Raw genomic sequence first — 18327 nt, 5'->3', positions numbered from 1 at the left:
GTGACTTTCACGTCACCTCAGTTAGATTGGAGACTTTCCAAAACCAATGTTCAACATTAACCATCAGATCTGAAAATCAAAGCCAATGTTTTGAAAGGAATGCTAAAGGCATTACCAGTCTGCCCAAGTCTGTGTGTCGCTATGTTAAGAACTGCAAAGTGGTCTGGCTTTTCACTTCACACATGCAACGAGACTCAGTCTCAGCTTTACACCGCACTGGTGTCAATGCAAGCCAAAACAGAACATTGATGATAAATTTCCACCAGTCAATGGATATGGCTGAGTTACAAGATGCATGTACTAGCTAATGGGTTCATATGACATTTATAACTGTTCAGGCAGTTCCCATCATTGAAATACAAGCTGCAATAATCAGATAGTTAATGAGGAGTTAAAGGCTTTAATCTCAGGGCTCCTTGTCTCATTTATGATATCACGTAGACTCCTCGTGTTACTGCCCTTTAAGCCATCCATTATCATCGCCTGTCACATAACTGACTCATACAATAGTGGGAAGACTAGAATTCACGTTCATTTCCCCAAATATTTGCATTTTGGTTCAACAAAAAAGCAGTTTAGCCAACTCTCAGGATTACATTCTGATGCAGACGCCGCACTTACATCTGGGGTTTGAAATCTCTCACTGATTTATCAATGAACTCTTGTTGCGAGTGGCTAAGCATAAGGTTTTGCACAATTGGTACCCGGTGGACAGTGATTTGATTTGATTTATTATTGTCACATGCATTAGTATACAGTGAAAAGTATTGTTTCTTGCGCGCTATACAGACAAAATATACCGTTCATAGAGAAGGAAAGGAGAGAGTGCAGAATGTAGTGTTACAGTCATAGCTAAGGTGTAGAGAAAGATCAACTTAATGCAAAGCAAGTCCATTCAAAAGTCTAACAGCAGCAGGGAAGAAGCTGTTCTTGAGTCGGTTGGTACGTGACCTCAGACTTTTGTATCTTTTTCCCGAAGGAAGAAGATGGAAGAGAGAATGTCCGGGGTGCGTGGGGTCCTTAATTATGCTGGCTGCTTTGCCAAGGCAGCGGGAAGTGTAGACAGAGTCAATGGTTTGCGTGATGGATTGGACTACATTCACGACCTTTTATAGTTCCTTGTGGTCTTGGGCAAAGCAGGAGCCATACCAGGCTGTGATATAACCAGGAAGAATGCTTTCTATGGTGCATCTGTAAAAGTTGGTGAGAGTCGCAGCTGACATGCGAAATTGAAGTGAAGGTTTTCAAGGCTTTCTCCCGTCTGCTGGTGAAACTGCAATGGATACTACTGCAAATATTGCAAAGACACTGCAGTCTGTCCTGACCTGAGCTTGTTCATGTGCCCACTGTGACGCTACTGTGCCTTTAAGAAATATATTTTTAATCATGTTCTCTGCATGTTGTTGGCATGTCTTTTCTTTTGTTATTGGGACATCTTTTATTGCTGCTTAAATGGGGTTTTGTTTATTTTTGCTCTGGGCCTAATGCAGTGTCCGGCATTTTTATGACCCTGAATCATTGGAGAAAGAATGATGGATAGGTCAGGTGCCCTTGGACAGTTTTTTAAAGTTTTATTTTTAGTTTGGTTCAGTTTAGAAGAGGCTGTCCCAGTTTATAAGCTGGAAGCAGGCTTTGTCTCTCTCTCTCTCTGGCGTTTTGGGAAGCTGTTATGATTTCAAGCTTGTCTGTGTATGTTTCAGGAAAATTGCAGAATCCAACAACATGTGAGCATTGGAGCTTTCTGTTCTAATCCCAAAAAGGGTGTTTGCTTATAGGATTTGTTTGTTTGGAGCAGTGCATTTAGCTGTTAAGGTTTTATACAATATCATGGTTGGTTATTTTTTGTGTGTGTAATTGGTACAAGCTGTTGCTAATTTTCTTTATTATATGTTAACCGTATTCCTAAATAAACTTAGCTTGATAAAAGCTCCCCGGTGGGTCGTTTGAATCATACCCGAAGTAAAACGTCTTATGCTTACCCACGTCAACGTCAGGTTATGGTTATAAACTTATGGTTTAGGCTGACTTCATAAAACACCTTAGAGTTTCTGACCTGGATTATAAAACCACTGGTGTCTCTGTGTGCAATCTGGAACAAGCTGCCAGAGGCCGTAGTAGAGGCGGGTACAACTTTGTCTTTTAAAAAGCATTTAGACAGTTACATGGGTAAGATGGGTATAGAGGGATATGGGCCAAATGCGGGCAATTGGGACTAGCTTAGGGGTTAAAAAAAAGGCGGCATGGACGGGTTGGGCCGAAGGGCCTGTTTCCATGCTGTAAACCTCTATGACTCTATAACTCACCTCAAGTAGCTGTGTCTCCACTTCATCATGGACCAGATCGATGCCTATTCTCTTTTCACGATGATATAAACATTCTTGAACCATCTGAAATCAGCAAAAAAACAGCAGTTACAAAAATAAAATCCGTATATTCACGTTATGCATGAAGGGCATTGAGTACGAACTTCAGCTGACAATATGTGGAAAAACTTTTTAATCGGTTTTTGGAGTGCTTTGGGATGTTCAAAGAAGTGCATTGTATATGAATTCTTTCTTTCCTGCAGATCTATGGTAATGAGGATTCACAGCTAATCCACAGAGATAAAAATTGGCACGCATTGCTTCTTGGGGGTCAGGCAGGTTGTGAAGTAGAGGTAGGCAGCATGCCAATCTGGTGGTGACTCCTCATTTACCTGAGTGTAATGCTGAGCTGAGATGCTCCCAAACCACTGGCTGTCTGAACAAGGGGTCAAGCAGCGTGTGCTAATAACCTGTACTGCAATCAGCCTTCCATTCTTAAAGGCAGTCTATCCCCAAGCTACACTAAATGATAGAAGGCAATCACTGAATACTATTGCTGCAATTGTAAATAAGAAAATTGGTACAGCAGAGCAGAGAAAGGGTTCCAGGGTCACAGATGTGGTGGAGGTGGATTGGAGGAACGATGTCCTGTTTCCCGAGGGAGCTAGGAGGCTCCCAAGCTGCACATTCAGAAGGTAATGGAAGCAGGATTGAGGGATTGGTCAATTCCTGGTGTCTGGAGCTCAGAACCCGGTGGCGGAGTTACAAGAAATCCAGTGATTGGCACCTTGCTAGGGACCCAGGTTCGATTCTGGACTTGGATGACTGCACGTTCTCCCCGTGTCTGCGTGGGTTTCCTGCAGGTGCTCCGGTTTTCTCCTACAGTCCAAAGATGGGTATGTCAGGTGGCTTGGCCAGTCTAAATTGCCTTTAGTGTCCCAACATGCGTAGGTTAGGGGGATTAGTCATTGTAAATGTGTGGGGGGAGAGGACCTGGGTAAGATGCTCTGTCAGAGAGTCAAAGTAGATGGTCCGAATGGCCTCCTTAGGGACTCTATAATTCTATGCTCTCATGCAGATGATCAAGGTCAGGGAATGCACCTCCTCTCCTACCCACAATAACACCAATGCACCAAACACCCCCAACACTCACCCATCAGCAGTCGCTGGCACTCAGGACTCAGACTCAACATCCAGATACTCCACCCCACTCTGACTCCGAATGCTAGCCTCAAACCCAGCTCTTCCTGCCTCTGCACACCTGGAATCTTCAATGGTGGCAGGACCATCACAGTGGAACACAATCACTGACCTACACACATGGGAACGAGGAGCTGGATCAGGCCACTCGGCCCCTCAAGCCTGCTCTGCCATTTAATAGGATCATGGCTGATCTGATAATAACCTCAAATCTGCATCCTGCCTACTCCTAATGACCTATCACCATCTTGCTTAACAATTATTGCCATTCTTTTCTCTCTTGCAGGCCACACAATAGAAGGAAGCAGAGCAAAACTGGAGAAGGACAAGGTCACCTAAACAGGTGTAGGCCATTCAGCCCATCGAGCCTGCTCCACCATTCAATACAATCGTGCGGGATCAGACATTTCAATGCCTTTTTTCACACTATCCCCATAATCCATGACCCTTATTCGATAACTGAGTTTCCACATCCCTCTGGAGTAAAGAATTCCAAAAATTCACCATCCTCTGTGTAAAGAAACATCTTGGTCCTAAGTGGCTTCCCCCTCATTTTGAAATTGTGCCCCCTGGTTCTAGACTCCCCAACCAAGGAAAGAATCTCACCTACATCTACCCTGTCTATTCCTTTCAGTACCTTAAGGTTTCAATGAGATTACATCTCATTCTCCGAAACTCCAGAGAATAAAGGCCCAGTTTGCCCCAATCTCTCTTCATAGGACAGTCCCACCATCGCCGGAACAAGTCTGGTGAACCTTTGTTGCTTTCCCTCTGTGGCAATAATATCCTTTCAGCTTCACCAGGTTGGCACCTCATTTTTAGGTATCTGTGTTGCTGTCCTGCACTGGTGGCTACAAGTACCTTAAAGGCAAGATTGGAGTCGGGGTTGTTGGAGTGAAATCAAAGTTAAAGGATACAAAATGGTTACCTGATACAAAATGGACTCTGGGAAAAGACATTAAGAGGCACTGACTTTGGGCACAGACATTACACAAAGAGTTAAAACCTGTAGTGTTTAAATTACTGCAGGAAACAGGTCAGACCTTGAGGCACCTTAAACTTGAGATAAAAGCAGACCCAGAACAATGAGTTTGATAACGAGATCAGCCACTGATGGGGACATAAATGCATAAATGTATATAACAAGATCACCCATTGATAGAGGACATAACTACATAAATGTATCTACTCTATGTACAATGATGTGATAACTATCAATGTCCGTACTTGTCTATGTATAACGATGTGTTAACTGTCGATGTCTGTACCTGTCTACTCAACTTGTAACGATGTGCTAACGGCTAATGTCCACACTGTCTATTATCTAAAAAGTATAAAAGATGCTCAACTACCATTGTGTAGTTGAGAAGGTGACTGCCTTGGAGTGCCAGCACTTCTCCCAAAGCTTTGTCCAAATAAAACTGTTTGTTGAACCTCGAAGTCTGACTCCGAAGTGGTGAATTTCCCACAACAGGGTCTATAGATGGTAAGTCATCAGGCATGAGCAGCCTGCACCCAGACTGAGGGTAAAGATTCTGAAATAGCTCCACAGAGGCCGGTGTCCCTTCACTTGATTCCCTTTATTTACAAACCTATCTCTACTCCGAGGAGTGCTTCAGGTACAAAGTCAGAGTCTGGAGTGTCAGTAGCCCTGACACTCTTCAATATATATATATTTACAGGTGAGACTCCCTGATTGGGTAGGCAATCATCATCGCTCTTTTTGGCCAACCACATAGATTAAATCAAATTAATGAAGGGGCAATCATTAGCTCAATCAGGGAGCTCATACTCAAAGAGGCCAACCTCATAGGCCTCATTGAGGTCATTACAGATTGTTTGAGTGCCAGTGGGGGTGGGGGCCAATTCACTGGGGGTGAATTCTCAGGGTAGTTCTGCTGCAGAGGACACAGGTGAGGACTGCAATCGGACTCTGTACAAGAGCATGCCGATGTACGTGCTTGCTGAGAATTAGCGAGCATGAGTGGAGCTGCCAGAAAGTTCCCTCTCTCTCAAGAAGCATGGAGAAGTCCAAGTTGGCAGAAGGCAAAGCTTGCCCTCTCCGTACCCTCTCTCTCGGTCATGTTGCTGCGCCAGAGGCACTGCAGACCCCCCCCCCCCCCCTCCCCCCGCCCCCATACCTATTGCAGCTTTTATGTTCACAGGTTACCAAATCCTCTGCCCTCTTTGTGAACACTCACTGAAACTCAAAATTATCATCTGTACTCTGTATGTTGGGTGCCTGGCACTTTAAGGAAGGCTAATACTGGGCCCTTCTAGCAGCTGAACATTCTTTGGTGATGGCAAATTCACCGACTGGACCTGTGTGGTCTAAAGTTGGAAGTTGGGCATCACATCAGCTAATATGGTTTTTTTATTTCTTTATTATTTATTAGTCACAAGTAGGCTTACATTCACACTGCAATGAAGTTACTGTGAAAATCCCCTAGTCGCCATGCTCCGGTGCCTGTTTGGTTATACCAGGGGAGAATTTAGCATGGCCAATGCACCTAACCTGCACATCTTTCGCCTGTGGGAGGAAACCGGAGCACCCGGAGGAAACCCACGCGGACACAGGGAGAATGTACAAACTCCACATGGACAGAGACCCAAGCTGGGAATTGAACCTGGGTCTCTGGTGCTGCGAGGCAGCAGCGCTAACCACTGTGCCACCGTGCCCCTACGGCTGAGCAATGTCATGATAGCTCCACTCCACAGGCTTCTGGCACATGCAGGGGTACCCTGCTCAGGAGGAAGTACCAGGAAGGTCACACCAAAAGCAGCTGGAGGCACAGCATGTCCCACGAGGGAGCATTTGGCTTCTTATAAGCTCATAAAATATAGGAGCAGAATGAGGCCATTCAGCCCATCGAGTCCGCTCCGCCATTCGATCATGGCTGATATGCTCCTCATCCCCATTTTCCTGCCTTCTCTCCATAACCCTCCAACCCATTACCAATTAAAAATCTGTCTAACTCCTCCTTAAATTTACTCACTGTCCCAGCACCCACCGCACTTTGGGGTCGCAAATTCCACAGATTCACAACCCTTTGGGAGAAGTAGTTTCTCCTCAACTCTGTTTTAAATTTGCTGCCCCTTATCCTAAGACTATAGCCTCTCGTCTGTGTAGCCATCTCCAGCAGTGCTACAGACCTGAATGTAATGCCTCTAATCTTTATATTTATTTATGCCTGGTCTACACTGCAGCATTCTGAATTTGTAACCTTAGTCCATGAGGGACACAAATGGAATGTATTTAACCATGTTTTATTGATATACACACAGATTCTGTCCAGCACACGGAAGATTTACTAACTTACGCGTCGCCAAGGCTCAGTGGCAGCACAAAGGATCGTGGGTTCAAGCAACCCCCCCCCCCTCCAGAGACCCAAGCACACAATCTAGATTAACACTCTAGAGCAGTACCAAGGGAATGCTGCCCTGTCAGAGGTATCATCCTTTGGCTGAGACATTATTCCAAAAAGAACTCTGCCCTCAATCGAGTGGAAATGGCCTATACCGTCTGGAGTTCAGAAGAGTGCAAGGTGATCTTGAAGCTGAAACGTTTCGAGGGAGATATTTGTCCGTGTGGCACATGCACAGTTACAACAATTTCCCCAGGGTAAGCACTCACTACCTGTATGGTTCACACAGATTTGTCTATTGATCTTATAACTGAGTGTGGCACAAACCACATGGGGAGCGACCCACTTATAACTGTCCCCAGGAAATTGATGTAATCTGCGTAACGCCGCCTATGAAAATGATAAAATTCATATCAGAAAACAGGGGAATGTAGTCATTAGTATTATCTGTACACATTCGCTGAAGGAAATACTACCCACTCGAATGGACTCTATTTTTGTAAAACACCAAATACCCTGGAGAATTTTATAGCTCAAGGTGCGAGCTAGAACTGAGATCTGTTAAATTGTGGACAAATGGGTTGATTCGTACGATATGGATTCTGTAAATGAGCCATTGGCTGCCCCTCAGTAGGTGGATGATTCCCACTTAGGGTCATGAGTTTCTGCCATGGGTCTAAACAGGCCAATTCTCGACCCACCGCAGATCTTTGGACATATGGGGCAGAATGTCCCACGAGGTAGTGGGATCCAGAGTGCAGGATCAAACATTGAAAATAAAGTAAGAAGTCTCACAACATCAGGTTAAAGTCCAACAGGTTTATTTGGTATCACGAGCTTTCGGAGCGCTGGTCCTTCATCAGGTGAGTGAGCCACTCACCTGATAAAGGAGCAGCGCTCCGAAAGCTCGTGATACCAAATAGACCTGTCGGACTTTAACCTGATGTTGTGGGACTTCTTACTGTGCCCACCCCAGTCCAACGCTGGCATCTCCACATCATCGAAAATAAAAGTAGGAGAGGCCTTTCGGATCTTCGAACCTGCTCCGCCATTCATTTTGACCAGGACTGATCATCAAATTCAATATCCTGATCCCACCTTCCTCCCCATATCCCTTAATCCCTTTAGCCTCAAGAGCTATATCTAATTTCTTCTCGAAGTCAAACAATGATTTGGCCTCAAATACTTTCCATGGTAGTGAATTCCACAGATTCGCCACTCTCTGGGTGAAGAAATTTCTCCTCACCTCAGTCCTAAAAGGTTTAACCTTTGTCCTCAAACTATGACCTCTAGTTCTTGGATTCCCCCACCATCGGGAACATTCCTTCTCTGCCGCTGTTCTGCCTCATCATTAAGATAAGGTGACTCAAAGCGCAAGGACATTTTGGAAGACAATTTATATCAAGGCCCCTGTCATTGTGACATAGCTTCCAGCAGAAAAGCAAAGAGTTTAGTGCACAACGGGCATCCTGTCCACCATTGGACTAATTGATACCTTTTAATTTTAGCTTCTGATAAATGCCTGATTATTTGAATTTCACCTTGGCCATTTTGAATTGGTAACTAATGGTGCCTGAAACGAGATTCGCTTGGGGATTATAAATGTGTTGAAGATTACACTTTACCCATCCTGAGATTTGAAGGTTTCTATAAAGGAGGGAAAGGTATGAAGAACTGAACTTACTTGAAAAACTAAGCATGTGTCTAACTGAGGAGAAATGAAATGTGTAGGACCCTAAATTTCCACACACATAATGGACAACAGATCAGAGAAGCACAAGTGCTTTGTCCAGTCATTGATATTACATTGAAAATAAGAGCAGGAGGAGGCCATTCGGCCCTTCGAGCCTGCTCCGTTATTCATTATGATTAATACACCTGTGGTTTTTTTTCTAAGGAACTTACTGCTACATTCCAAAGATGTGCGGGTTAGGTTGATTGGCCATGCTAAAAATGGCCCCTTAGAGTCCTGAAATGCGTAGGTTAGAGGGATTAGCGGGTAAATATGTAGGGATATGGGGGTAGGGCCTGGGTGGGATTGTGGGGTCGGTGCAGACTCGATGGGCCGAATGGCCTCCTTCTGCACTGTAGGGTTTCTATGATTTCTATGATGATTCACGACCCTGTTTATGCTGCAGGGCCTGAAAACTCTCCACCCTATAAATTACATCAATGGTGTTAGCTGATATCGGCACAGTGGTTAGCACTGCTGCCTCACAGCGCCAGGGACCCGGGTTCGATTCTCAGCTTGGGTCACTTTCTGTGGTGGAGTTTGCACGTTCTCCCCGTGTCTGCGTGGGTTTCCTCCGGGTGCTCCGGTTTCCTCCCACACTCCAAAACTGTACAGGTTAGGTGGATTGGCTGTGCTAAATTGCCCCTTAGTGTCAGGGGGACTAGCAGGGGTTATGGGGATAGGACCTCGGTGGGATTGTTGTTGGTGCAGGCACGATGGGCCGAATGGCCTCTTTCTGCACTGTAGGGATTCTATGATCCTATCTTAAGGCTGTGATTCCACACAGTAAATAAATTGTATGATAATAAAAACTGGATAATGAAATAGAGCTGGAGAACAAACTGCAGAGAGTTGACATACTCCAGCAGCTGCTACACTCCAACAAGTTATACCTGTCTGCAATGATTAAGAATCTATCAGTGGTAATAATCTCCACCTAAATGCTGTAAATTCAATGCCCAACTTAATGCTGACGTTGAATTGAATGTTTAACTGAATATCTGATACAGCATCCAGGCAATGTCAGCTTCACTCGATAGTAGCATCCACATCTATGTTAGAAATGCTGTTATTATGCAGCACCTAAGCGCATAATTTAGACTGACACGTTTACTTCACTCTCAATCTCCAACATCCCCATCTCTGACTCACACGTCCCTCCCCCCGCCTCCTCCGCCCCCACGATTCAACATTACTCTCTGCTTTCTGTCTCTTACCAATTTCACACTCATGCTGCCATTGTACCTCTCATCCCACGGGCTTCAATTTTGCTAATCAGTCTATTCTGTGGTACTTTAGAATGGAATCACAGAATCCCTGCAGTGCAGAAGGATGCCATGCACCGAGCCTGCACCGACAACAATCCCACCCAGGTCCTATCCCCATAACCCCTGCTGATCCCCCTGACAATAAAGATCAATTTAGCATGGTCAATCAACCTAACCCGCATCTCTTTGGAGTGTGGGAGGAAACCGGAGCACCCGGGGAGAACATGCAAACTCCACACAGACGGTGACCCGAGGCCGGAATTGAACCCAGGTCTCTGGTGCTGTGAGGCAGCAGTGCTAACCACTGTGCCACCTTTATAGAACATATTTTTAAAGTCCATAGACACATCGATGATACTACCTTAATCAACACCCTCATCAAAGAATTCAAATCATATTTATAAGACCTGATTTACCAGTAACTAAATCCATGTTGCCTGTCATTTATTAACCCAGATCTTTTGCAAGAGACCATTTTGTCCAAGATTATAGTTTCTCCAGCACCACCATTAGGCTGTAAATAGAAGGTTTAGCTATTTTCCCTTTTTCGGATCTTTGCTAATGTCCAGTCCTGTGGCACCACTCCCATATTTGAAGAGGGTCGATAGACTGGAGCAAAACTTCCAGAGTGGGAAGCTAAGGTTCTAATGAGAGCGAGGAATTTAAAGCAATTAATATCAATGAAGGAAATGTACTGGAGAAACTAATCAGTATAGGAATTAACAAATCCCCGAGGCCAGACGACCTATAGCCTAGAGTTCCAAGAGGTGCATTGATTGTGGACACAGCGATTGGGATCTTCCAAAATTCCCTAGATTCTAAAATGGTTCCAGCATATTGGAAGATGGCAAATGTAACACCACTATCCAAGAGAAGAGGGAGGAAGAAAACAAGAAACTACTGGTCAATTAGCCTGACATCAGTCACTGCAAAATGCTGCAATCCATTATTAGGGACGTTTTGGTTAACACGGCACTTAGAAAATCACAGGCTCAGTCAACATGGTTTTGTGAAAGAGGGCTGATATCTGGAAAAGGTTCTGCAGATGGGTCATTTAGATCCAAAACATTTTTTTTGCTCATGGGATGAGGGCATCACTGGCTGGGCCAGCATTTATTGCCCATCCCTGAGGGCATTTAAGGTTAACCGCATTGCTGTGGCTTTGGAGTCACATGTAGGCCAGACCGGGTAGGGACGGCAAATTTCCTTCCCTTAAGGTCATTCATGAACCAGGTGGGTTTTTCCGACAATCGACAATGGTTTCATGATCATTAGATTCTTAATTCCTGATTTTGATTGAATTCAAATTTCACCATCTGCTGTGGTGGGATACGCACCCGGGTCCCCAGAACATTACCATGGGTCTCTGGATTACCAGTCCAATGGCAATATCACTACGCCACTGCCTCCCCCTAACTGTGTTTCCCTCTCCACAGGTTCTGCCAGATCTGTTGAGTTTATCCAATGTTTTCTGTTTTTATATCCCCTTTGCTAGCACATATTGAACACTCCAATGTCAACAAAGAAAACACCCTCCTCAAAGAACACCACGTCTGACAGTTCACAAAGCACTCCTATTAACACAGGGCCTTAAAAAGCAACTTCACACGCTCAAATGAAGTTCCGCAGTCTTGATCAGAACACAACCTACACCCTGCTGTATGATGACAGCCCCACCTCTTAATGGCGTACCTCCTGCTTGACTGTTATCACCAAGATCAACCTGGTAGCTGACCCGAGTGGTGAAGTCTCAGGTTTCAAACTTAGAATCATAGAATCTATGGCATGGAGACAGGCTCTTTGGCTCAAACTGGTCCATGCTGACGTAAAAGCCCTTCTAAGCTAACCCCATTTGCCTGTATTTGGCCCATGTCCCTCTAAACCTTTCCTATCCATGTATCTGTCCAAATGCCTTTTAAATGTTGTCAATGTCCCTGCCTCAACCACTTCCTCCGGCAGCTCATTCCACACACGCACCACCCTCTGTGTAAAAAAGTTGCTCCTCAAGTTCCCATTAATTCTTTCCCCTCTTATCTTAAACCTATGCCCTCTAGCTCTCGATTCCCCAACCCAAGGAAAAAGACTGAGTGCATTCACCCTATCCATGCTTCTCATGATCTCATACAACTCTATAAGATCACCACTCAGTTTCCTAGCCTGTTCAATCTCTCCCTATAACTCAGTCCCTTGATTCCTGGCTACATCCTTGTAAATCTCTTCTGCACTCGCTCTAGTTTAATAACATCATTCCTATAGCAAGGCGACCAACTTCTATGGAAAATACAGACAAATTTCAACCTCTTGAAGATGGGCCAGAGAAGGTATGGGCCACTTGGTCCACAAGTAGAACTGCTTAAATTGTAACTTTTCTTTTTATTCATTCATGGGACATGGGAGTCGCCGGCTGGCCAGCATTTATTGCCTATTCTTAGTTGCCCGAGGGCAGTTGAGAGTCAACCACATTGCTGTGGCTCTGGAATCGCACGTAGGCCAGACCGGGTAAGGATGGCAGATTTCCTTCCCTAAAGGACATTAGTGAACAAGATGGGTTTTTAGAACAATCAACAATGGTTTCATGGTCATCAGTAGGTTCTTAATTCCAGATAATTTTTATTGAATTCAAATTGCACCATCTGCCGTGGTGGGATTCGAACCCGGGTCCCCAGAACATTAGCTGAGTTTCTGGTAATAATCGAGTGATAATACCACTAGGCCACCACCTCCCCTGTGGCTGTCCAAGTCAGACCATCGCCCAATACTGAACGTCTGCCTTTGGAGATCCATTTCTGATGGCATCACAACCATTCACACTGCCTCAGCTGAAGCCACTGAATGGTTGTTAACCACCCATATGAATGAAAAAAGTGGAGGAAGCATATATGGATTTCCAGAAGGCAATCAGCAAGGTGCAATGTAAAAATGATTACACAAGATAAGGGCCCATGGGATTCAAGGTAATATATTAGCAAGGATAGATAATTGGTTAACAGACAGAAGCAGAAAGTAAGGATAAACACAGCATATTCAAGTTAGCAGGTTGTAATCAGTGAGGTTATTACAGGGATCAGTGTTTGGCTATTTACAATCTATATTAATGACATGGGATTGATGTACTGGTATTCAAGGAATCACAGAATCCCCTACAGAAGGAGGCCATTTTGCCCATCGAGTCTGCACCAACTCTTACCCAGGCTTACTCCATAACCCCACCTATTTATTCCACAAAACTCTCGAAACCTATATATCTTGGTACACTAAGGGGCAATTTAGCACAGCCAATCAATCTAACCTGCACATCTTTGCACTGTGGGAGGAAACCGGAGCACCCTGAGGAAAACCACACAGACACGAGGAGAATGTACAAACTCCATACAGGCAGTCACCCAAGGATGAATTTGAACCCTGGTGCTATGAGGCAGCAGTGCTAACCACTGTGCCACCATCCTGCCCTATTGTCACTGGACTAGTAATCTAGTGACTTAGGGCAATGCTTTGGGAACCCGGGTTCAAATCCCACCACGGCTAATGGTGAAATTTGAATTCAATAAAAAATTCTGGAATTAAAAGTCTAATGATGGCCATGGAACCATTGTCGATTGTTGTAAACACAAATATTCCACCTTTACCTGGTCTTACCAGACCCACAGCAATGTGGTTGATTCTTAAAAGCCTTCAGCGATGGGCAATAAATGCTGGCCTAGTCAGCGGTGCCCACATCCCATGAATGAATTTTTAAGAAACTTACACGAAGGGAGTCAGAAAGTTTACTGTTGATGTAGTAAGGACACAAAGAGGCTGTAAAAGGATGGGGACAGGGGGCAATGAAATGGTAGATGGAGTATATGGGAAAACATGAGGTTATTCACTTTTGTCGGAACTATAGAAAAGCAGAATTTTTAAAAATAGTGATAAACTTTTGAATGTTGATGCTCAGGGAGGTTTGAGGTCTTCACACAAGAACCATGGAGTTAGCATGCAGGTACAGCAACCAATTAGGAAGACAAATGTTTGCATTTATTGCAAGGAAGTTGCAGTACAAGAATAAGGAAGTTTTGATAACATTGTACAGGGCTTTGGTGAGACTACACCTGGAGTACTGCGTATAGTTTTGGTCTCCTTATCAAGGGAAGGATATACTTGCTTTGGAGGCTGTGCAATGGAAGTTCACTAGATAGATTAGATAGATTCCTGGGATGAGAGTAAAAAGTAAAGGTTTATTAGTCACAAGTAGGCTTACATTAACACTGCAATGAAGTTACTGTGAAAATCCCCTAGTCGCCACACTCCGGCGCCTGTTCGGGTACACTGGGGGAGAATTTAGCATGGCCAATGTGCCTAACCAGCACGTCTTTCAGACTGTGGGAGGAAACCGCAGCACCTGGAGGAAACCCATGTAGACATGGGGAGAACATGCAAACTCCACACAGACAGTGACCCAAGCTGGGAATCGAACCCAAGTCCATGGCGCTGTGAGGCAGCAGTGTTAACCTCTGTGCCACCGTGGCCCTCCCATTGTCCTGTGATGAGTAGTTAAGCAGATGGGCCATATATTCTCTGGATTGGAAGAGTGAGAGGTGATCTTACTGAAAAGTAGAAGATTCTCTGGAGTATTGGCAGGGTAAATGCTGAGAGGTTGTTTTCCCTCATGGGAGAGAGTGGAACTAGAAGGCTCAGGTTAAAGATCAATTATTTAAGACTGAAATGAGGAGGAATTTCTTCACTCAGAGGGCTGTGAATCTTTGGAATTCGCAAACATCGAGCGTATTCAAGGATCAAGACAATAGCTTTTTGGACTGCAGGGGAATCAAGTAGAATGGGTATAGAATGGAGAAGTGGAATTGAGGACAAAGATCAGCAAATATTTTATTGAATGGTGGAGCAGGCTTTGCTTTCTGAATTTGTTTGATTCCCTACTGTATCATGAGAAATGGTTTGGGGGAAATTGATGGAATTGAAGGTGGATAAATCTCCAGGTCCTGCTAATCTTCAACCCAGAGTACTTAAGGAAGATGCCCTGGAAATAGTAGATCCATCAGTGATTATTTTCCAAAATTCTTTGGACTCTGGACTAGTTCCTACAGATTGGAGGGTAGCTAATGTAAGCCCGCTATTCAAAAAGGGAGGTAGAGAGAAAACAGGGGACTATAAACCAGTGAGCCTAATGTCAGTACTGGGGAAGTTGCTAGAGTCCATTATCAAGGATTTCATAACTCGGCATTTGGAAGGCAGTGGTATAATCAGACGAAGTCAGCACAGATTTACAAAAGGGAAATCATGCTTGATAAATCTATTGGAATTTTTTGAGGATGTAACTAGTAGAGTTGACTGAGGAGAACCAGTGGATGTGGTTTATTTAGACTTTCAGAGGGCTTTCGACAAGGTCTCACATAACAGACTACTATGTAAAGTTAAAGCACATGGGATTGCAGGTAATGTCTTGAGATGGATAGAAAGCTGGCTAGCAGATCGGAAGCAAAGAGTTGGCAGTTTTCTGATTGGGAGTCAGTGACTAGTGGGGTTCCGCACAGTGAAAGGAAACCGGAGCACTCCGGAGGAAACCCATGGAGACACGGGGAGAATATGCAGACTGCACACAGAGTCCCAAGCCAGGAATCAAACCCGTGTCCCTGGCGCTGTGAGGCAGCAATGCTAAGTACTGTGCCACCATGCTGTAAAATAATAAGTAAATCAGTGATAATAAGTAAAAGAATCATGTTAATCACAGAATAATGAAGAGATTGAAAACTGAGTCCAATAGGGTTCAGACACTATTACACATCCAAAGATGTACGGGTGAGGTTGATTGGCCATGCTAAATTGCCACTTAGTGTCAGGTGGACTAGCTGGGGTTATGGGGACAGGGGATTATTGTCAGTGCAGACTATTTGGCCCAAATGGCCTCCTTCTGCACTTGTAGGGATTCTCTGATTCTATAATTCTATGAAATGGAAAAGAGAAACCAAAGCAGTTTAAATTAACATCAGAAGCTAGAAATAGCATCTTGTAATGACTTCCAGCTACATTTAAAAACAATAATACAACCAGACCTAAAGCTCTTCCTACAAAATCAAACTTATTTTTTAAAAGTCAATAATTTTTTCTGTCAAAAGTGGGTATCAGTGATGGTATGCTCCTTGGCAAAGGGTCATCCAGACTCAAAATGTTGGCCTCCCTCTATTCTCTCCCACAGCTGCTGTCAGACCCGCTGGAATTTTCCAGCATTTTCTGCTTGTGTGTGCTCCATGCTGCAGATATGTAATAGTGTTTAGAGAGAAGGATTAATGATTGTGATGTCATTGCCGAACACTTGGTCAAGAAATAATCTACAGCAAACATGCTTATCTCTCTGACCTGTAGGTGCGCATCTGTCTCTTCCAGTGCTTTCTCCACTCTTTTCTTGACTTGGTTGAGAGCGTGAGTCTCCATGATGATCTGGTCCAGTTCATGGTCGAGCTCCGACTTCCAGAAGCTGATGTCCTGCACCCTCTCTCCAATGTTGTTGCTGGTGTCATTCTGGACTTTCCTTGTCAGCTGGGCCTTGTCCTGGATAAGTCGCGAGGTGTCCTCCCTGAGCTTCCCGGCGTTATGCCTGGAGCAATCTGACTGCTTGTAGTTGTTGTGGTTGGATTCCACCCATTCCCCCGGGGTGTATCTGCTGAAAAGGGCAATACGGTTAGAGGTACCCGGGGCGCACGGATCCATCGCAGGGCATGGATCTATCACGGAGCAAGGATTCACTACGGGGCAGTTTATTGGTGGTCGTGGGGTTATTGCTGGGCATGAGTGCATCACAGGATACGAAGGCACGGGGCAGTTGATGATGGGGCCGCCACTCACTGATGGGCAGGAGGTCATTGGTGGATACGATGTCATCACAGGGTACTGCCTCCCACACAAATTCCTAGTATAAGGTCCAAGGGTGGTATTGACGCCTGCAACCTTGTAATAGGTGCTCGGTCTCCATGGCAAGTTGACACTGTTGCACCTTGTTTCCACACCTGCTGTACAACATCTGCCATACATGGTGATTACAGATCCTATAAAATAAACGGTATCCTATTAGTTTGGGATGAATGGCTATCTCTGCAGACAGACTGAGGCAACTAAGCCCTCAAATTAAGAAGAGAGGGAGAGAAAGGATCCCGACAACGTCAACCTACAAAACGCTATGCAATATCTGGTCAACCCCACTAAAAGGTTAGTGCAACAGATCCTGACCACATCTAATTATAGTAATGACATAGCACAGTTATCATAAAACTTTCTTACGACGCATTGTGACACACGCAACATCATAAAGCTGTCCATTAAAAAGCAGTTCATTGTGCAAGCTTTCTAAATAACCATAACATAACGTTACTGACATTCTTGCAATTAGCCAAGATCCGGTGTTTAAAACGGTGCCAGGAGTCTGGTCTTAATGGGTGTGAACGGCACCTAGTTTGCAGGTGTATTATTATATATTTTTTAAAAAACATATATATCATTAACACATTACAAACATAAAAAAGGGGGGCGTCCGTGCCTCATAGCGAACCACTTCCGAGTTAACGGGCTTATTATAACCCCATGAGCTCACACGCAGAGGTAAACGGGAGCGCTGCTGCATCTTTTTTCAGCTCTATCCCCCCGCTGTATGGAATAGCTGTGTGCCTGATGCTGTGTGTGCGTCTCTCTCTCTGCACTCAGTGCAGTGCTGCTCTGGATCGCAGTTGCTACGGACGCTGTTGCAACATCCTCGACCTTAGCAACTGCAGAGGCGCAAAAGGGTTGGGAAGGGGGGGGGGAGGTTGGAGGGAAACAAAAAGGAGCAAACCCCCCCCTCCAAATAAAAAAATCAGCACATTCCCCTACTCCAGTCGGAGGGTCCAATTCACTCATCCATGTTGACGCCTGCTGCTGCTTGCAGCCTATAAGAAATGACTTGATTCCAATCCAGTAAGGGAGGGGAGGAGGGGGCCACCCACATCCAAATCAAATCCCCTACCTTCAGGCTGAAGCTTTTTTCTTTTTTTAAAAATAGTGCTGCAGCCAAACACATTTCAGACCGTGCTGGGATGAAGTCGCTGAAATACTTATCCAGCAGGGGTTTTGACCTTTCTCCCTGTCATGTAAACATGTACACACAAACTCAGCCTGGGGTGCTTTCCTGTTTATTCCCTCCCCCCCTCTCCTCCTCATTCTAATCCCCCCCTCCCCCCCCCCCCCCCCCCAAACCAATCTGACTGTCATCTCTCTCTCTCTCCTCCTCCCTCACTCATGCTGCTTGCTTGCTGCTGCTCTCACACAGTTCAATCCAGAGTTCAATTAAAAAGCTGACCCCATCCCAGACTCCCCTGTAACGTGAAACTGCTCTATTCGCTTCTAGGAGGTTGATCTCAAGCGAGGATCTCAACCTCCTTCACTTGCCCTGAGGAGACTGAAGGCCGGTTGAGAGAGAGAAAGAGAGATTGAACGCA

The 18327-nt window shown here is 44.9% G+C and overlaps 1 protein-coding gene across 2 annotated transcripts in view; it reads right to left on the bottom strand.

Moving 5' to 3' along the window:
- The window catches only part of LOC144487075 (tektin-3-like), a 78306-nt gene extending 60852 nt beyond the window's left edge, over positions 1–17454 (bottom strand). The window contains exons 1-3 of one of the 2 annotated variants that reach the window (XM_078205134.1): positions 17233–17454; positions 16220–16905; positions 2304–2387 (exon numbers count right to left, since the gene is read on the bottom strand). In XM_078205134.1, the coding sequence (XP_078061260.1) occupies positions 2304–2387; positions 16220–16891 (756 nt within the window). In that variant the 5' untranslated portion in view covers positions 16892–16905; positions 17233–17454. The remainder of the gene's footprint in view (positions 1–2303; positions 2388–16219; positions 16906–17232) is intronic. The other variant, XM_078205135.1, reaches the window with a different exon arrangement.
- Positions 17455–18327: the final 873 nt, after the last annotated feature.

Source organism: Mustelus asterias, unplaced genomic scaffold (assembly GCF_964213995.1).
Source record: "Mustelus asterias unplaced genomic scaffold, sMusAst1.hap1.1 HAP1_SCAFFOLD_581, whole genome shotgun sequence".
NCBI classification, from domain to species: domain Eukaryota; kingdom Metazoa; phylum Chordata; class Chondrichthyes; order Carcharhiniformes; family Triakidae; genus Mustelus; species Mustelus asterias.
Note: the sequence above shows the minus strand (reverse complement) of the source record. Positions and strands in the feature narration are given on the sequence as shown.